This window comes from Mus caroli, unplaced genomic scaffold, assembly GCF_978045245.1.
Source record: "Mus caroli unplaced genomic scaffold, Mus_caroli_1 scaffold_15, whole genome shotgun sequence".
In the NCBI taxonomy this organism is placed as follows: Eukaryota; Metazoa; Chordata; class Mammalia; order Rodentia; family Muridae; genus Mus; species Mus caroli.
Genome location: NW_028227270.1, coordinates 74,076,230 through 74,097,013, shown reverse-complemented (window position 1 = coordinate 74,097,013; position 20,784 = coordinate 74,076,230). Strand labels below are relative to the sequence as shown.

Below are 20,784 nucleotides of genomic sequence, written 5' to 3'. Positions count from 1 at the left end.
ATCAATAGTCCCAGTAATGACAAGGTTTTGCTTTAGTAGTTCTGGTATCTTGTTAATCACAGCTGATTCTTCAGCCCCAGCTAATCAGAACCACAGAATCTTCACAATCCAAAATAGCAATGGCCCTAAAAAGAGTCTTCATTTTTCCCTCTGAAATTTCACAAGCCAGGCCTCCATCTTCTGCACTGTTCTCAACATTATCTTCCAAGCTCCTACACAACATCCCACAGAGTTCTTAACACCAAATGGATCTTCTAGCCCAAAGTTCCAAAGTCCTTCCACAGTCCTCCTCAAAATATGGTCAGGTTGTCGCGGGAATACCCCACTCCTGGTACCAATTTATCTTAGTCAGGGTTTCTATTCCTGCACAAACATCATGACCAAGAAGCAAGTTGGGGAGGAAAGGGCTTATTCGACTTACACTTCCATACTGCTGTTCATCACCAAGGAAATCAGGACTGGAACTCAAGCAGATCAGGAAGTAGGAGCTGATGCAGAGGCCATGGAGGGATGTTCCTTACTGGCTTGCTCAGCCTGCTCTCTTACAGAACCAAGACTATCAGCCCAGATATGGTCCTACCCACAAGGGGTATTTACCCCTTGATCACTAATTGAGATAATGCCTTACAGTTGGATCTCATGGAGGCATTTCCCCAACTGAAGCTCCTTTCTCTGTGATAACCCCAGCTGTGTCAAGTTGACACAAAACTAGCCAGTACATATGCATATACATATATTAACCAATTTTTAAACAAAATGTGACTGCTAATAAAAACTGACAAATTCTGAACCTAAACTTTCACAAATAGACAGCTTTAGACCACTCATTTAAGTAAGACAAATTAAAAGAAAAAAATTACCAAGCTCAGGAAAAATTTTTTTTTTTTTTTTTTTTTTTTGAGACAGGGTTTCTCTGTGTAGCCCTGGCTGTCCTGGCACTCACTTTGTAGACCAGGCTGGCCTCGAACTCAGAAATCCGCCTGCCTCTGCCTCCCGAGTGCTGGGATTAAAGGTGTGCGCCACCACGCCCGGCTAGGAAAAATATTTTTAAAAGGTTTTATTCTTACAGTTGTAAGGAAAAAATACCTTTCCATATAGGTTGATTTAATTTTTTTTTTTTTTTTTTTTTTTTTTTTTTTTACATTTCTTGATTCTGTCACATATAGAATTATACAAGTGGAGAAGCCGGTGAAGATGTAGTTCCGGGTCCTAAGTAGATTAAGATCTATAGCAAAGTATAATGTTTAATACAAAATTTAGACTATCCCAAATCCTGTTAAAATGTTATATTTCCATACAGAATGTGTTGTTTAAAGTTAAAAGCATTATTTTTTGTTTTTGTTTTTTTAGTTATAGAAGAAATGCAAGCTGACTATTAAAAAGACACATGAGTACTTAATGTTCTGCTACTAGTCATACAATCTTTAAAGGATTGATTGACTTATAACATTTTAGTGTGTGATTTCATTTTTAAAAAGTAGTGAGCAAAGATCTGAATGTTGCATGAGAAGAAAAATTAAGTGATTGTATTTTTAACTGTGATGGTTTGTATATGCTCAGCCAAGGGAGTGGCACTATTAGAAGGTGTGGCCTTGTCGGAGTAGGCATGTCACTGTGGGTGTGGGTTATAAGACCCTCATCCTTCAGAAGACCAATGGGAAGGATCTTACTGAGAGGGCAACAGGGGACTGGAGAGATGGCTCAGCAAGTAAGAGCACTGACTGCTCTTCTGAAGGTCCCGAGTTCAAATCCCAGCAACCACATGGTGGCTCACAACCACATGTAATGAGATCTGATGCCCTCTTCTGGTGCTGTCTGAAGACAGCTTATAGTGTAGTTATTTATAATAATAAATCTTTGGGCCTGAGCAAGGGGGCTGAGTGGAGTGAGCAGAGGTCCTAAATTCAATTCCCAACAACCAGATGAAGGCTCACAACTATCTGTACAGCTACAGTGTGTACTCATATACTTTAAAAAAAAATTAAAAGAGAGAGAGCGAGAGAGAGGGCAACAGGAGAGATTGCTGCATACCCAATGATATATCAAGCTCATTTAAAGAAGCTGACCCATGATTTTTCTAGAAAGTTCCATAAGAGCCTTCAGAATTTCTTCGAGGATGAATATAATCATCTTGAGAACCTTCTTGTACCAAAGGGAACTGAAAAGAAGCCACACGTGGGCTGGAATCGGCAAGACTATTATGTTGAAAAATTGAACCCCTGTCTGGTCAGAAGGCCTGGCGTTCCAGAGCAAATTCTCCCACATCTTCTACTTCTGCTCTCAAGATGTGAAGCAACTGAAGACAGCAAGCCTAGCTGGGCTGATCTCCAGAGAGCAGCCCAGTCCCTCAGCTCCCACGCAGGATATCCCATCCCAACCTGCAAAACCACTTAGCACTGACAGCTTAGAGGGGATGGGATGGGATGTCACCAAACAGGAGTCGGAGCTGCATGACAAGGACATGGAGAAGCAGCCAGCGAGTGTATGGCTCAGACAGCGCACTTGTGTCACTAAGGGTGAGAGCCTGTCTCATCACTGGAGGCTGCTAGGACCTGGCTGATATCCTCAGGAACAGTCAGAACCTGAGTTGCCTAAACGTTTCAGAGAACATTCTAGAAGACTCTGGTGTGAAGCTGCTGTGTGACAACTTTCTTCTTGGTTATGATGTTTTGTGCAGGAACAGAAACCATGGCTAAGACATTAACCCTCAACATAATTTTTAATTGTTCAAAAAATTCATACAGGGATTGATTGGGTGTCTTTTGTTTGTTTGGTTGGTTGGTTTTCTATTTGGTTTTTCCAGATAGGGTCTCTCTGGCTGTCTTGGAACTCACTGGTAGACCAGGCTAGCCTGATGAGATAAAAGGTGTGCTCCACTACCAGGCTGGTTTTTTTTACTTCTCTGTAAGGAGATACAATTTTTCAAAAAGGTAGTCAAGTCCCCAGGCTTTATGCATTTCTTCCAAAGCATCTACCTCTTCAAGGCATTGCATGCTGCATTTTGTACCTGAAGTAAGAAGGGAACAGGTTAACATACTGCAAAAGACATAAGGGCTGTTTCTAGAGACTCTCCTGAGGACTTGGTGGCTACAGTCCTTATCTCTCTTGTGTTGAGTCTCTGTGCACGTGAATGCGTGGATGTGAGTTTGGCAGCCAGGGGCTGATGCCTGGTGTCTTCTGTCTCTCTGCTTTATCAATTGAGACAGGATCTCTCGCTGATCCCAGAGCTCATACCTGGCCAGCGTGCTTTGGGATCTCCCTGTACTAAGGATGCTAAGATCACAGTCATGAACAAACAGGTCTGGCTTTGAGGTGTGTGCTGAGGATACAAACTTGGGTCTTCATGCAGGCACTTCATCACTACATCTTCCTAGCCCCTTCTAGCTTGTTTTGGTTTGTTTGTTGAGACATGGGTCTCATATAGACTAAGCTGGCCTTGAATTCACTATGTAAAAAGGGTGACCCAACGTTCTGGTCCTCCAACTCCAGCCTCCCTAATGCTAGGGCTACAGGTGGTATGGCCAGTAAAAAGGCACATTAGGGAGACTAGTCCCTTTTCTAGGACAAAACAGTCTCCCATAAACGGCTCTCTACTCTTTACATTTTATATCCTTTAATTGCATGTACTACTAATAGTTCTGTAGCAACTCAACAATTAACTGTTATCCTTCTTCATTTATTTTTATTTAATTCTGTTTTTTTAGATAGGCTTTTCTCCTTGGTCCAAACTCAGGCTGGCCTTGAATTTTCTTTCCTCCCAACTCAGCTACCGGAGTGCTGGGATTACAGGTGTGCCCACCCTGCTTGATTTGCTGCCCTTATTTATTTAAAGAGAGCATAAGTGGGGCCAGGAGATGGTTCAGCAGCTTATGCATTCCCTACTCTCACACAAGATCCAAGTTTGCTCACAACTGCCTGTAACTCCAGAGCCTGGGGCTCTGATGTCTCTGGCCTCTATAGACATCCACACATACCCATACAGACATATATACACAGAAACATGGTTAAAATAATTAAAGTAAATCTTTAAAAGTAAACATGAAGAGTATAACGTCTACCCTATGATCAGGGTGCCTGCTGCCTGCCACCTGCCTGACAGCCTGAACCAATGCACAGAATTGAGGGAGAGAACTGGCTTCCTACAGGTTGTCCTGTGACCTGCACAAGTCACATTCATACACACATATACATACATGCACACACTTACACACATACATACATACACATACTATACACACATATATACTTACATGCACACATACACATATATATATACACACGTGCATACATACACATACATGCACACACATATCCATCTATACATACACACATGTACATACACACATATACATACATGCACACACTTACACACACATACATACACATACTATACACACATATATACTTACATGCACACATACACATATATATACACACACATGCATACATACACATACATGCACACACATATCCATCCATCCATACACACATGTACACACACACATATACACATATGCATATAATATGCGCATATACATATATATACACACATACACACAGATATACACATGCATACACACACTTACACATATACATACACACATGCATATAAATGTACATGCATATGCACATACGCACACAGAGGCACATATGTACGGACACATGTAATAAAAAGAAACATTAACTTACCAAATAACCTTTTAAGTTCAGCATATGGAACATAAAATGGTGGGCCTAGGAAAGAGAAGTGTGATGAAGAATACGTTTCTTTTCCAACACTAATTCCAAAGACAAATAAATTCTTGGGGTTCACCTCTTAGCTTAGTTCAGAGATGTCATGGATACTTATTCTGTAAACCACTCAGGAATCGAAATAGGTGAGGATGAAGCATGCCTTTCTGGTTGTTTTGTTTTATTGTGGGGTATGTGTGTGGGCATTTTTAAAGATAGGGCCTTATGTAAACCCAACATGTAGGGTATCAAGGTGGCAGGGTCAAGAGTTCAGGAACTAGCCTGGGCTACATTGGCAGTTTCCTTTGCAAACAAAACCCAAGGAACCAGGTGTGGTTTCAGCACCCACCCGGTGGAGGAAAAGGAGCGTTTGGGCCCTCAAAACTGGCTAACCAACCCAACAACCTTCTCCCCCAAACAAGAAATCAAGAAAGAGTCTTACAAAGTAAAAGTCTGATTATTTGGTTTTAACTCCTTCATGAAAATAGGAGTCTGTCCAAGGAAAATACTAAGCTTCCTTGTGCAGACTGGGCTGTGTCTCAGTGGGAGAGACCTTGCTTAGCACTGCGAAAGCCCTGGGGTCCAGCCTGGGTGCTGCAAAAGCTTCCTCCCAAAGCAACAAGATGGGTCAGATGAAAATATCCTCTCTAGACATTCAAGACAAAAGAGTCAAGGCAGGGATGAAGCTCAATAGTAGGCTTGCCCAGCAGGCACCACACCCTGGGTTTGATCCCTACCAATGCCACATACCACACAAGACAAAATGTAAGAGGACAGTAGCAGCATACAATAGACAAAATTAAAAAGGTTAGCCAGGTGTGGTGGCCCATGTCATAGTCCAGGCACTTGGGGAGCCTGAAGCACAAAGATCTTGAGTTTGAAGCTAGCCCAGGCTGAGCTTTAAAGTGAGACCTTGTCTCAAAACCCAAACCAACCCCCATGATTTTAGAGATTTTTCCTACAACCCCACAGTTCCTCATGCCTCTTCCTTGCTTGTCTGAATTCCCGTGGGGATGTATTTGAGTGCACATCAACATTCGCCCCATGCATCTACACCTCTGCAGACAGCACAGCCATGCAACGCCCATGGCAGGGCAGCCATGTTTCTTTCTCTTAATCTAGGGCTCGTGAGCTCTCTCTTTACATTAGGATCATCCATCTCTTACTTGTATAGTTTGAACAAAACACAGAAGGAGTGTAAGAAAACATGCCCAGAATTATCTTCATGCACATAAGCAGTGTGCTTCCCGTGAGAGAAGTCAGGGAAAAAGAATTCTTACATGTTCATAGAATTGAATTGGGGAAATTAGGCAAACAAAACCAAAACGAGTGTTACCTGCGTGTTTTGTTGGATCATAAGAAAGGACAGCCACAAGGTACTGAAACTCTTTTCTCAGTAGGGACAGTATTATATCTGCATAGCTAGAAAGAAGACACACAAAAAACTCATATGTTTCATTTCTCTATAGAGACTGGGCTGGAGGAGACAAGAGGCGATAAAGGAAGCCAGCATTTACTATCAACTGAACATTAAAGTCATCATAATCATATAAACCTGTGTGGCGATTTGAACGAGAGTGGCCCTCAGAGGCTCATACACTTGAACAGTGGTTCTCAGTTGGTGGAATTATTCGGGAGGTGTGGCCTTGTTGTAGGAGGTATGTCGCTCGCGGGTAGGCCCAGAAGGCCCAGGCTTGCTCCTTCTCTGCCTCTTGCATGGAGATTAGGATGTGAGTAAGCTCGCAGCTACTGCTGCAGTCCTACGCCTGTCTACCCACTGCCATGCCCTGCCATGGTGGTCACAGACTCACCCTCTGAAACGGCATGCTTTCTTTTATAAGCCGCCTTGGTCGTGGTGTCTCTTCGTAGCAATAGAACAGTAACTAACATCTGGTTCTTGTTGCCCCTTACCCAGGTTGGCAGGTCAGCCTGGGCTACATAATGAATTTGAGGATAGCCTTGGTTAGATTTAAGACCAAAAAATTAAAAAAAAGAAATAAAAACAAGAAAGAGAGAAAGAAAAAATTATTCTTTTGAGCAGAACCCTTCACTTTTTAACTTTTATTTTGTTTTGTTTTTTGTTTTTCTTGACAGGGTTTCTCTGTATAGCTCTGGCTATCCTGGAACTCACTTTGTAGACCAGACTGTCCTCCAACTCAGAAATCCGCCTGCCTCTGCCTCCCAAGTGCTGGGATTAAAGGCATGCGCCACCACGCCCGGCTCACTTTTTAACTTTCTAACAACCCCTAACCTCAATATAGACTCATTCTATAGCCCATGCTGGCCAGGAACTCACTATGTAGCCTAGGCTGGCTTCAAATTGACTGCAATCCTCCTGCTTGAGCCTCTCAAGTGCTGGGAGAGCAGATGTGAGACATCACAGCTGGTGTGACCCTTGCTCTTAAGAAGAAGTATGTCCTTAGGATGACCAGACTGGCCTAGTCGTATCTCTTGGGACTGACAGACATCAATTCTCTTGGAATGTGGACTTTCAATCGGGGCTGGAGAGATGGCCCAGTGAGGGCACACACTGCTCTTGTAGAGGACCAGAGTTTTCTCCTAGCGTCTACACTGGGTGGCTCATAACCATCTGCATGTTCAGATCCAGGGTATCCAACGCCTTCTGGTCTCCATGGGCATCCACCATGTGTGCATATGCGGGCGCAGGCACACGCACAGACACACACGGGGTGGGAGGTGGGCAGGGAGAGGTAGAGCAGGAGAATAGAAGGATCTAGACTCTCTGGTCAATTAGATCTCGATTCCCTAAGTAAACCTCTACTTGGGTGTCACTGCCTGGTCAGCCATAAACGGAGCGTGTCAGGGTCCACTAGGCTGTCCTTCACTGCCAAGGGTAGAGGCGCAAATGCAGGAAGCAGCTGGGCCCAATGCCTGCCTTCCCTTTGGTCTGCATTGTGCTCTCTCCCTGCCATCTGTGGCTTTTTATTGAGCAAACCAAAACCCCTGGAGGGACTAACCCCAGAGAAACAGAGGAACATGCTGGAGGGGGCTCAGGCTATACCTACAAACTTAAAACATTTTAGCACAACTGAATGTGGTCCACAAATATGGTGTGTTAGGAAGACTGAAGGGATTTCGGTGACGTTTTTGAGCTGGTAAAGGTCATTGACATCATGTGGAAATGCACAGCATACATAGGAAAAGCAGTGTGGGCGTTTGGAAGGAGGCCAGAGCGGCATTCTATAACTTACGGCAAAAGCCACGCCCTCTTCCCACCCACCTCCAATCCCCCCAATCATACTCCACCCACCCAACCCCCAACCCCCGTCCCCGATGCAGGACGGGACTTCATGAACAGCTGTTGAAAGCTGAAGGCAAAGGAGCAGGACTCAAGTGATGGTTCAGGAGCAAGCACCGCAGAGAAAAGCCCAGAAGATGAAGGAGGGTGGGGTGGAACACAGGTAGAAAAGTGAGCAGAGGGGAGAGGAGAGAGATTATCATTGAAGGAAAGAAAAGACGGATAGTTCCAGTGTGGAATCTTCTAATTTTCAAAGATTGAGTTTGACTAGAAGCTTTACTTATGAAGCAATTAGTTTTTAATACTAATAATAATACTAATAATAATTAATAATAATAATAATAAATGATAATAAACGGCATCACTTAGATGGACCATGAACATTGGCTGTGTGTGAAGAGCCTGCTTCTGTGTAATGAGTAATTCAGTATCCAACCTGCCAAATTCAAGGAGACACACGTGTGGTATTACTGACACAGGAAATGGGGATTGCATTTTTCTCACAGGATTTCCTAATTTTACTTTCTAGTGAGGCTAGTTATAATTATGACCACCCAAATTATCAACAAGTGCTCTTGTAATGACAGCCAGTAGCTTATAGTTCTCTGTAGTTAGCATTTCTCATGGATTTCATTGCTCCTATTTGTCTGTCTGTCTATCATCTACCTACTATCTATCTATCTATCTACCTATCTACCTATCATGTATTGATCTATCTGCCCATCTATCCATCCACTATCCATCTATCATCTATCAATCATCCATCCACCTATCACCCATCTATCTATCCATCATCTATTATCTATTTATCTCTCTATCCATCCACCTATCATCCATACATCCATCCATTCATCCATCTATCAATTGACATAGTTTCATGGCTTATTATGAGGCCCAGGTTTGCCTCAAACTCCCAAGCCTTATGCCTCAGTCTCCCCAGTGCTGGGATCACGGGTGTGCAAGGCCACTCCTGGCACACATATTTTTCTTTGACTTGCCACAGCAACTCTTGGAGAGCATTTAACATGAAGTTCTGAGCAAACTCAGCAGGTACTAGCTGCCTAACTTGGGACACGTTTCTTTGACTTTAAATTTCTCATCTGCAAACTGGAATCATAGACAGCATCTATGTCACAGGGGTGTCATGTTAATTATATGAGCTAACACACAAAATACTTCTAACAATGCCCTGCACAAGACAAGAGTCCAACTGGTGTTAGCGGCAGTTAGGTACTGAAATAGACTCGGTGGCAGAGGGGTAAACTGAGGCCTAGAGAACTACACAGTACTTTGGTCAAAGCTTGCAAAGTGACCGAGCCACTGGCTTCAAACAAACTTTAACTCTCCTCAGACTCAGCTCAACACAAAGGAAAGCAAGGCAACTGAAGAAACCAACTTACCGATCATGATCGCCTGGATTGATAGCCACTAATGCTCCTCTATCCCAAATCCTGTCAAACTTGCCGATGTTTGCTCTGCTCAAAAGAGAGGGGAAAGGTTGTTACATTCCATCTGAAAAAGGTCAAATCTCAAACAGGATGTCTGGGGTTCACCAAGGGGCATGTTGGGACATCACCCATCACCAAGGTCTCAGTAGCTCATGCTTGCTTTTCTTTATAGACATTAGAGGGGTGTACTGATCCACTTGTGGGACTGTCCACCTCCTAACTTCCACGGCATTCTGTTTTGCTTTGACTTGGAAAGAAGAGGTAGGAACCTCGGGCATTGATGCTTAGGCACTGGGTTTTGTCTGGTACCATCCTGCCTCCTGTGCCTTGTAATTGCCTTTGTTACAGGCTCAGGTGCCAGGTGGAAAACACAGCCTTCCTCTCCCTACCTTCACCCTACCTGCTCTGCATCACAAGGATGATTTTGAAAGTCCGGGACCTGCCCCCATGAAGCAGAAAGACAAGGCTTTGGTAAGAGCAGATGCAGGACAATCCTTGAAGCTGCAGAAGTGCACAGGAGTAGTGAACCGATCTACCCCCATCTTATCACCTCCCAGCAGGGCCCACCTTCATTACTATTGTTGTTGTTGTTATCACTTGTAGTGAGAATTTCAGTTTCTTTAAAAATACAGAAATATATATTTTCATTTTAATCCCTGATGTGGGGCTGCTTCAGATTTTCCATAGCAGCTGACAACGATTTGCCTCGTGCTCTAGCAGGGGCGTGGTTTTACCAGCTGCAGATAGTTGCTGCGAGTATATGATGTTTGGAATTCTGGGAATGTGTCAGGAGGATATATAAATGCTAGGGCCCCAAGACAGTGGATTGATGGCTGTTGGTGGGTTGTGGTTGATTGCTGTTTGTGGAGAACTCGTGCACAAAGAGATGAGGAGAAGAAATTAAATATCCTGACTTCGAAGATTAAACTTGCCCCAAAGAACTCGATGCCCCTAATTAGCAGAAAATAGTCTAAGGATAAATTCTCTCCCTTTCCCCTCTATCCTTTCTCTCCTACCTAGTTTTACGGGGTTGAAAGGGTAGATGAGGAGGGGTGGAGAAGGTTAAAAGAAAAAAGAACTCACAAAGTAGCCAAAAATCCAGCTACTATTATTACGATGATGATGATGATGAGAGGTGTGTGTGTGTGTGTGTATGTGTGTGTGTGTGTGTGTGTGTGTGTGTGTGTGCAAGCACATGCATACTAAGAAGTACATGTGGAGGTCAGAGAACAACTTTCAGGAGTTAGTTTTTCCCTTCCACTGTGGGTTTTGAGGACTGAACTTAGGTCATCAGGCCTGTAGGACAAGCACCTTACCCTCTGAGCCATCTTGCTGGACCAAGGTTCACTTTCGCTTTGAAATAGCCCTGGCTGGCCTGGAACGTTACACCAGCCTGGCCTCCAACTCACAGAGATCTGCCTGTTTCAAGCACTGCATTAAAGGCATGTGCCATCACTCCCCTTTAAATGAACAAACGGATGGTTCAGTGGATAAGCACTAACCACTAAGCACAGGGCCATGAGTGTAGGCATAACATTATTGTGCACTGTGTATAGATTATCCTTCTGTTATTCAAATGCTGATTTCTCTGCTCCCATTTCTGGTTACAATCCGGACATGGCACTGTAATGATTATTCTAAGTATCCCCTCCCGGAATGTTGTGTAAACATGGCTCCCCATTTATTCTCTGACTTGTCAATAAAAGCTGATCAGCCAATAGCTGAGCAGAGGAAAGAAGAGATAGACTTCCGACTCTAGTGAGGGGAGGAACAGAGAGGATTCACCATGAAGAAAGGGTCAGGAGCTGCATGGGAACGCACCTGGAACAGAGGGAGCCAGATTTAAAATGCAAGTGTCTCAGGGATTTTGGCTGGGAGGTAGCCAGATTAGAAGATTAGAATAGGTTAGTTAATTAATGCTCAGATATTGTGCTGTAAAGTTCGGTTAAATAAATTGTAGAGTGTCTGTCTCATTTATTTGGGAGCTAGGCAGAACAAAGAAAAAAACTGTCATTTTTAAAGTTGCTCTAACACTCGAGTTCAGAGAGCCAGAACCCATGTCAAAGCAAGACATGAAAGCCCAGTGCTCCCATAGTGAGCTGGGAGGTGGAGACAGGAGAATGCCCAGAAGTTTGAAGTCCAGTTTGAGTACAAAGCAGCTGTGAAACTCTGTCTCAAACAGGGTGGAAGGCAAGAACTGGCAGCTAAGGTTGTCCTCTGACTGACACTCATGGGCCACTGCATGCACACACTCAAACATACACGCACACTCTCACGCATACTCAACCACATACACTCACATGCACAACAGTGCAGACAGAGCAGCCAGCCACACAGACACACACGCTAACATCCACACATAGTTCACCCTGACATACTCACACGTCATGGGCTGACAGCTACATACACACGCCCATTCACTCTTTCTCACACACACGCTCACATACTCACACACAGCGGTGCAAAGGTATCACCCAGTCACACTCACACTTACACAAACACTCGCTGTCACACTCACCCACACACTCACATGATGGTGCAGATACATAGAGAGCACTCGGTCCTACCTGGGAAGATCAAAAATGCTGCAGCAGTATAAGGAAATGCTCCCTGAAGAACTCTGTAATGAAACAACAAAGAACAGGGTTTTTTTATACTTAATTAGGAAGTCTTTAAATGATCAAGATAAGGACAGGGAGCCAGGGGACACACATTAAACACAATAAGGTTCATTAGGCTTTAACTGGACCTTATGTTTTCTTTTAAAACCTGGATGGGGGCCAGCCCAATGGCTCAGAGGGTAAGGTGCTTGCAGCTAAGCCAGGCAGGCTGGGTTTAATCCCTGAGCCTACATGGTGGAAGGAGAGAACAGACTCCCACAAGCTATCCTCTAACCTGCACATGTGCACACACAGATATATATTCTACCATCTATAAATCTATTTCTAATATCAATGTAGCTATTATCTATCATCTATGTACCAATCTATCATCTATATGTTTAGCTCCAATTCTACCATTTATCTTTAATATCATATCAATCAATCAATCATCTTTTGTTTTGAGACAAATCTCACTATGTTAGCCTAGACTAGCTTGAATTCATGATTCTCCTGCCTCCACCTTCCGAGTGCTGAACTGCCATCTGTACGCTAAAGGCCTAGCTCACCACAGTGCACGACAAGTAGAGAGAGGCAGTGTGTGAGGTGCAGCTAACCTGTGATAGAGAGCGGCAGTGTGTGAGGTGTAGCTAACATGTGGTAGAGATTGGCAGTGTGTGAGGTGTAGTTAACCTGTGGTAGAGACACCCATCTGACACTTGTTTAACATCCTCATCTATTCATGCTAAAAAAATATCAAAATAAAAATCAGGTTTTGGTGAGGCATGGAAATAGTTACCATAATCAATGCGAACCTTAAATACTTTGGCTCCAGCAATTTCGGCAAGTGGTTCTTCTGTGTAGGAAAGATTCTGTTCTGCAAAAAATTCCCGAATCCCAATTTCACTGATTTCCACACCGACTACAGTGTGTCCCCGGTCTGCGAACCTGCAGAAAACCATATTTACAGCAAAGTAAAAACCACGATAAACAGCCATCTTCCCCCTGGCTGGAACTAAAACTCAGTTTCAGAGTCCCCGCCATGCCTAAGGCCCCGTGTTGAAAATTTATCAACACAGTAGAAAGAGGAAATAACAAAAGAAATCCATTGTTTACTTTAATTCTAAGGGATCCATATTTTTTTGCAGGCATTCATATAAATGTGTTTGATTAGAGGGAATGATTTTCAATCCCTTCAAATCAACATTGGCTATTGATTAATCTTCTGTGATGATGGATATGGCTATCACTGTCCTCGACAAGACACAGCCATGGGTCATGCTGGCTACTAAGCATGTGGATGTGGCCAGTCCCATAGAGATTATTTAACATTTTTGTTTGGCTTATACTTAAATAGCCAAGTCAGGCATGATGTCACCTCCAGTTGCGGTACTGCGGAGGCTGAAGACCTTGCACTTGAGGCCATGCTAGACTATAGGGCAAGACTGTTTCAAAATTGAAAAAATGTAATTAAATGAATTTTTAAACACTGCTACATGTGGCTGCTGATTGACCCACTTGAAAGCCTGAGGCACTGAGTGCTTTCTGGCAGTAGTCTTACAATTTCCACTTATTAACAATAAATGTGATTGGAAAAAGGAATCTTGTTACTGTATACAAATAGCTAACACCTTACTCACAAGCACTGTAGTCACATAGTTCACATTTTGAGGACCTTCTGGTTGAAAGGAAACAGTAGCAGGTCCACAGTTATTGAGACACAGAAGTGAGTTTATATCAAGTCACACAAGCTAGTCAGCTTTCCTGTAATGCAGTGCGAGCCCAGGAAAACATTACTGCACTATGCAAAAGCATGCACAGAAGTCACAAGGCAGATGGGAACATGAAGGTTAGGAATCAGTATGAAACCTTTGTGAACTGGGCATAGGGGCACAAGCTTACAACCCCGGCACTTGGGAAGTAGAGGCTAGAGGGTCAGGAGTTCAAGGTCAGCCACAGCAATGTAATATGTCTGAGACTAGCTTGGGCTGCGTGTGACTCTGTCTCAAAGGCCCACAAAAGGGACTGGAGAAATATCCCAGTGGGTAAGAGGAGCTGCCCCAGCAGTCTCAGCACCTGTATCAGGTGGCTCCCAGTGGCCTATAACTCTAGCTCCAGAGGATCGGATGCCTCTCCTGACCTGTACTCACGCGACACGCTGGCCAACGTGTACTTAAAATAAATCTTTAAAAAAACATATCAAGACCAAAAGCCAGGAAGGAGGCAAAGGCTTAATGGGTAAAGAGCTCCCTGCACAAGCATGGGGACCCGAGTTCAGATCCCCAGCAACTCCAGAGAAAGCTAGGCATGGCAGCCATGCCTGTAAGACCAGTGCCGAGAAGGAGAGACAAGAGGACCCTGGCTTGTCAGGAGAACCCAGGTTCAGTGGAGATCTTCTCTTAAAAAATAAGGGGAAGAGCAATAGAGGAAGACAGCTTGTGTGGACTTTCGGATCAGACATGTGTATCTGCAGATACACATGTAAAACACAAAAACAGCTTCAGAAGGTGGGTGTTGGAGAACCTTCTGTTGGAATTGCTGTGGAGTACTGGGATGAGGGAAACCAAATAGGAAGTTTCTAACACCATGTGCAGAGGGGCAAGGCTGGGCCTAGGGTACGCTGGAGTAGCGAGGCACTGTTTGAAGAGAACACACGTGCATTTAGTATTATCAATATGCGGCTTAACTCATCTCCACAGGGTTTGCTTTTGACCTGACATCGTCATCTTCGGATGGAATTGCAGGCACACAACAGTGAGCATCACATGATGTTCCTCTCATCTATTAACTGGGAGCGAGACAGAGTGTACCTATTATCTATCTATGCAAGAGCACACACTCCCACTGTGGGCAGAACGTGGGCTCCTTATTGTTAGAAAGGAAACATACGAATAACTTGTCTCGCAGACTGCCCAGGGGATTTGTACTCTGGCAGATAGAGACTATTTCTTTCATTCTCCATACGTGCTGCTGGAGTTACAAAATATAAACAAAGAAGTTATCCAAGTTGACTGGATGTCTTTGTGCTTACTGCCCAGTCAACACATGCAGGGTAGCCTGGAATACAAACAAGGCAAAAGGGAAACACTAAAATAACGTTCCCTCTTTCATTTGAGTGCTTTTTGACTTCTTCTGCTGGTTAGTTTATGTGCTCAGACCCAATGCCTGTACATACACAGAGATCAGTTTCAGAACTAAACAGTACTCTAATATGGCAACTTACATGCAACGACAGTAGTTTGACTCTGCGTTTTTATTTCAGTTATTATTTTGCAGTTTAGGGGACTGAATCCTGAGCCTGTGGCTATTAGGCATGCGCCCTGCCACTGAATCACATCCCCAAATCCTTGATATTTTTTTAATATAAATGGATTGAGACCCCTAAAAATTCAGTAACCACACCCAGCTAGTGAACTATATGGTTTCATTAATGTTGCCTAAGCTCTGTGCTCCAGACGCAGTTACCATTTCTGTTTATAGAGTTGTTTTCTCATAGATAGTTTTCAAAGTCACTCTTCTGGTTTGGTGAGAGACCATTAAAACATAAAACATGCCTTTAATTCCAGCACTTGGGGGGCAGAGGGCAGGCAGATTTCTGAGTTTGAAGCCAACCTGGTCTACAGAGTGAATTCCAGGACAGCCAGGGCAAAGAAACCCTGTCTCAAAAACCTAAATAAATAAATAAATAAATAAATAAATAAATGTCAGAACCCAGCTTTAAAAAAAAATATTATTTGCTTATTTTAAATTTTTCTTTATGTGTATGTCTCTGGGTATGATGTGGCCTCAGAGGGCAGGCTTAGCTATAAATTGAGCCAGTGGGGCTTATAAAACTTTTACTCTATTAGAGAATAAAATCCAGATGCATGTGTGCCTGCTGGGTAGATAGCTATATTTCCATAGAGGGCATAGGCTATTCTGCATTCATTAACATTTCCTACCAATCTCTTGTTCTTTCCTCTTAGTGAACATTTACGTTTTTTAACATTTCAGTTTTTAAGTAATCATACCTCTTGGAGGACGTGGCTGTGGCTGTGCATTATCGTTGGCAGTAGCATTTCATGTAAAAATAATCTCAGGGGGTGGTGACTCAGGCTAACCTTGTAGGAACAGTGCCTTGTGAGTTCTGTTTGTAGAGGACTGCTCATAGGAACCACCCTCCTTACCACTGGTTTTATAACAGCAGTTCATAATAACAAAATCTCCTATTTGTTCATGGGAGGAAGGGAGAGCCGAGCTGAACTCTGCACTATAAACACTGCCTTAATAAAAAGTGTTCACCACAGCTCGTGTTTTTTGTTGCCGTCTGTTTCAAACAGCCATCGTTACTGAAACTGCTCAGCCACTTACAAGCATTAATCACATACAAAGATCCAGGAGACATGAAAAAGGAGGTGAGGTTTCATGAAAAAGGAGGTGAGGTTTCCCATTTGGTTCCCAACTAATTCACTTCCTGATTGCCAAGATCACAGGTGTGCACACCACCCTTGTTTTAAGTAATGCTGGAAACAGAACCCAGGGCCCTGTGCATGCTAGGCAAAGGCTCTCCCAACTCTGCTAACTGCTCAGCCCCTCTGCCCTCCCCTCCCCCAACAGTTTTTTTCTTTTCTTACTTTTTTTTTCTTTCTTTTTGGCCTTTGAAACAAAATATAGAGAGACAAGGTCATTCCTGATTCAGTTTGTCCTCTTGTTGTTTAGAAATAGTATCTCTAATTTTATAACTATCACCTAAAAATAAAGGCACTCTTTTACTAAGAATGGGATTTTGTAACTCTTTGTATGTTAGGTGACCCGGCCTTTTTGAGACAGGGTATCCCCTAGTCCAGCAGCCCTCTTGAACTTACATGTAGCCAAGGCTGGTCTTGAACTCCTGATTCTCTTGCATCTTCCAAGTTCTGCTATTATGGTGTATCCTCATACGTAACAGATTTAAAAAAAAACAAAAACAAAAACAAAAAAAAACCTACACATACCCTGTTAAATATTCACCCTGAGAATTGCTCTGCCAAGACTAGCTGACGCTCACTATGAACACTGCCTTGATAAAAAGCGTTCACCACAGCTCGTGTTTTTTGTTGCCCTCTGTTTCAAACAGCCATCGTTACTGAAACTGCTCAGCCACTTACAAGCATTAATCACATACAAAGATCCAGGAGACATGAAAAAGGAGGTGAGGTTTCCCCATTTGGTTCCCAACTAATTCACTTCCTGATTGCCAAGATCACAGGTGTGATACAGTACATACCATTTCATCTCAACAGCTTTTCCACAGAGGGGGAAAAACACTCGCAGTCCACTCTGGCCTTTAAGAAATGTATCCAAATGCTTCTTTAATAGCCTGGGGAAGAGAACAAAGTTACCACAGTGCTTGCTTTAACTAGCCCGGATTCACAGGAAAGGGGAGAGGAGAATTTATGACACTCTGAACTTTTGCATTCATTGTCTCAGTACTCTCAACAGTGTAACAAGGAGGTAATGTTAATTATTACAACCTCCCGGTTACACTCAAAGTTACTTGCTTCACTACGCAGCTACTTAGTATTACATATGACTAACAGCCTGAAGTTTTCATGACCGGAAAATAAAAACTGCTTATGTTGCCTTGAGAAATATATTTGGAAAAGTCTGCATTTATATTCATATTCTTATTTTTGTTGTTATGTGAAAGTGATGTTAAGAAGAGGGGTCTCTAAATTTATATATTTTCAAAATATCAGAGAATATTTTCTCAATAAGTTTAACTCTTTCCTTAATTTTAATTAAGTTAATTTATGGTGTGTGTGTATATGTCTATGTGTACATCTATCATACACATGTATGATGTTCCCATGTCATAGCACATGTCTGGAGGTCAGAGGACAGCTTTCAAGAGTCAGTTCTCACTTTCCTTCATGTGGTGTTTAGAGACGGAACCCAGGCTGTAGGGATTGGTGGCAAGTGCCTACATCTGCTGAGGGAGCCTGTGGGAGCTCGCCCTTGCTTGCCCTTGCTTTAGAACATAAGGAGACAGAAAGTTAGATGTTGTTTCAGTATCTGCTGCATGTATAAGCACCTGTGACCAACGTGACCAAAGTGAGGGTGAGCTTTAACAAGAAGATATATTTCATACATCCGTAAGTCAGATTATTGCACACTGAGAGAAATCAAAGTATGATGTGTTATGGGTGCTTTGTGATTCCCTAATGATATGAGATGATAGTGTGTCTGAAAAGAAATGCAATAGTGTATTTGTATGTTACTTTTTTTTAAGATTTTATTTATTTATTATATGTAAGTACACTGTAGCTGTCTTTAGATCTCATTACGGGTGGTTGTGTGCCACCATGTGGTTGCTGGGATTTGAACTCAGGACCTCCAGAAGAGCAGTCAGTGCTCTTAACTGCTGAGCCAGCTCTCCAGCCCTTGTATGTTACTTTTATTTCAAAGTCAGTTTCTTTTTTCTTCTTTCCTCTCTCTCTCTCTGGAGCCTAGCACTGGTCTCAGACTCACTTATGCAGCTTCAATTTCTAATGCTTTTGCTTCCATCTCTCAAACGCTGATATTACACGCATATGCCACTGCACCCAGCTTTGTTCAGTGTTTCAGAACAAACGAAGACCTTCCTTCGTGCTAAGCTCTCTCTACCCACCAAGGCACACACCCTCCAGAGTCAGTTTCTGATTAAAGCATTTCTCTGCCAGAGACCAAACATGTCTTACTGATGCCCTTGCTCCTGATGGAATGAGATGTGACGGGTCACCCACTTGTCTTGCCAGTCTTCCAGGGTTAGTACTCGGTTCTTTTGTACCTCAGCATCAGGGTACTCTTTCATATCAAGGGACATGGTACCATCCACGGGTTGTAGACAATTTTTGTCTCTGAGGTTGGTGTCTCCAGTGCCTAAGTGGAAAGATATCTACAATGATGTCATTCAGGAACATTGTGATTCTATTAATGAACGCTACAAAACCCTCTCTACCTTGGGCAATAGCTTTAAAAACATATATCAGCATTAAAGACAGGAGTGGCGTCACATGCCCCCAGTACTTGGGAGATAAGAGGCAAGAGGGTTATTGCAAATTCCAGGCTGACATGGTCTATATAGTAGATTCCAGGCCACCCAGGACTACGTAGCAGGACTCTCTCAAAAACAAACAAGATACGAATGGCAGCATGCCTTCAATCCCAGCAGTAGATAAGAGCACTTGTTGTTCTTCCTAAGAACCCAGTGCAATTCCCGGCAACCATAAGGTGTCTCGTGGCTGTCTGTAACCCCAGTTGCAGTGGACCCAATACAGGAAGGACATTCGTTCATATAAGGTAAAAAAAAAAAATCTAAAAAAAATTTCCACAGTTCCGACCTGCCCTTTAAATCATTGGTGATCATATGTCTTGAATCTGTGAACCAGCAAACATGTCACAAAGGCAGTAATGTAAGGAAATGTCCTGTTGTTGCATGATTTAGCTTCTGTGCTTAGGATTAAAGAAGGACATCTCCATCAACTCTGGGAACGGAAATGCACTTCACAGCCAAGTATTTGCTAACAAAAGGCTTTTCCCATCAGCTCATGTCAGGGGGCTGAGTCCAGCATTCTGAGAGGTCGGAGGGAAGTATGGGATTATTGTGGATACAGAAAAGCAAGAGAATCACTCTCCTCCCATCTCCGCTCTCTATCTGAGGGCCCAAAGGTGCCCTCAGAAACAAGGGCTCTCCTGAACACAGAAGAAAGATCTTTGGCCCACCCAGCTCTACCTCACTGAAGCTGGGGCTGATAAACACAATCACTTAGCTGTTGTAACAGCGCCTCAGAGTGGTGCTCACTGATCATTTTTTGAGAAATAAAATTCTAAAAACAATAAAGGTGCAAAGTACAAGGTTGAGAAAAGACAGATCCACAATAACTCCCACTAATAAACGTTTACGTCCAATATGCCTACCTAAAAAACATCTTTTTCTGCCTAGGATTTTTTTTTCTTTATTTTTATCTAGATAGAGGGTCTATCTAGAACTCACTATGTAGTACAGGAAGACCTCTAGCTCGCCCTGATCCTCCTGCCTCAGCTTCCTCGTACACAACAATGCTTGGCTTCTGCTTTAGTTTTATTTTTGAATTTCATTAAACTGAAAATTTAACTTCACTGAAGTCCACAAATCTCCAGGATGGCTCAGTATTTTACACTTGGACATGTGTTATCTGAAACACACCACTAAGCCAGGGGCTACTTAATACATCGGACTCAAAGCATTTCTAGTCTGATCATTTATTCCCAGTTTTTGCTGCGGTTACCGGAACCCCTTTTCGGGACTCAAGTAGCTGGGTCATCCGTGCTTTTCGGGCGCCCCATTCTGAAAAACGCTTTAACAGGCTCACACAGTCTTAGCAGATCACCGCCTTTACCACCGGTTGAGAACTTACCTTGGCTGCAGCTAGCTGCTTGCCACTCAGACCCTAGTACGCTTTTGTAAGCCGGGAGCTGTGCAAGGACTCACAGGCCCCGCCCCGGGGCGAAGGCCCCGCCCAATGTGGACTGATCCCACCCCGGAAAAGATTATCCAGGCTCCGGTCCAATAGGACCTGCCCGGGGCGTGAGAACTCTGCCCAGGACACGCAGACTCCGCCCAGCGTGCAGACCACGCCCAGGACGCGCAGGCCCCTCCCAGGACTCTGTGACCCCACCCAGGCCGCCCAGGCCCCACCTTTAAACCTAAGCCCCGCCCCGGAGCAAGGACTCCGCCCAGAACGTGTAGGGCCCCGCCCTTCGCAGC

The 20,784-nt window shown here is 43.5% G+C and overlaps 1 protein-coding gene across 2 annotated transcripts; it reads right to left on the bottom strand.

Moving 5' to 3' along the window:
* Positions 1-2,700: 2,700 nt before the first annotated feature.
* Positions 2,701-20,542, bottom strand: Tpmt (thiopurine S-methyltransferase). 2 transcript variants are annotated; one of them, XM_021180278.3, is made up of 9 exons: positions 20,435-20,542; positions 18,737-18,917; positions 17,284-17,376; positions 12,854-12,986; positions 12,006-12,058; positions 9,391-9,465; positions 6,068-6,153; positions 4,690-4,734; positions 2,701-3,007 (listed from the first exon to the last, which is right to left on the bottom strand). In XM_021180278.3, the coding sequence occupies exons 2-9, from the start codon at positions 18,859-18,861 to the stop codon at positions 2,895-2,897; spliced, it is 723 nt and encodes a 240-aa protein (XP_021035937.1). In that variant the 5' UTR covers positions 18,862-18,917; positions 20,435-20,542; the 3' UTR covers positions 2,701-2,894. The 2 variants fall into 2 exon arrangements, with proteins under 2 accessions (XP_021035937.1, XP_021035938.1); XM_021180279.2 differs by having other exon boundaries at positions 18,737-18,933; positions 20,435-20,528.
* Positions 20,543-20,784: the final 242 nt, after the last annotated feature.

What these genes read in the sequence shown, in the direction of transcription:
- Tpmt (XM_021180278.3), bottom strand. Translation starts at nt 18,861, where the DNA reads ATGTCCCTTGATATGAAAGAGTACCCTGATGCTGAGGTACAAAAGAAC. An exon ending in CTGGAGCCAAAGTATTTAAG is followed by an intron (nt 12,059 to 12,853) that starts GTTCGCATTGAT and finishes GTTTCATTACAG; the next exon opens with AGTTCTTCAGGGAGCATTTC. An exon ending in TGAACTTAAAAGGTTATTTG is followed by an intron (nt 3,008 to 4,689) that starts GTAAGTTAATGT and finishes TTCTTACTTCAG; the next exon opens with GTACAAAATGCAGCATGCAA.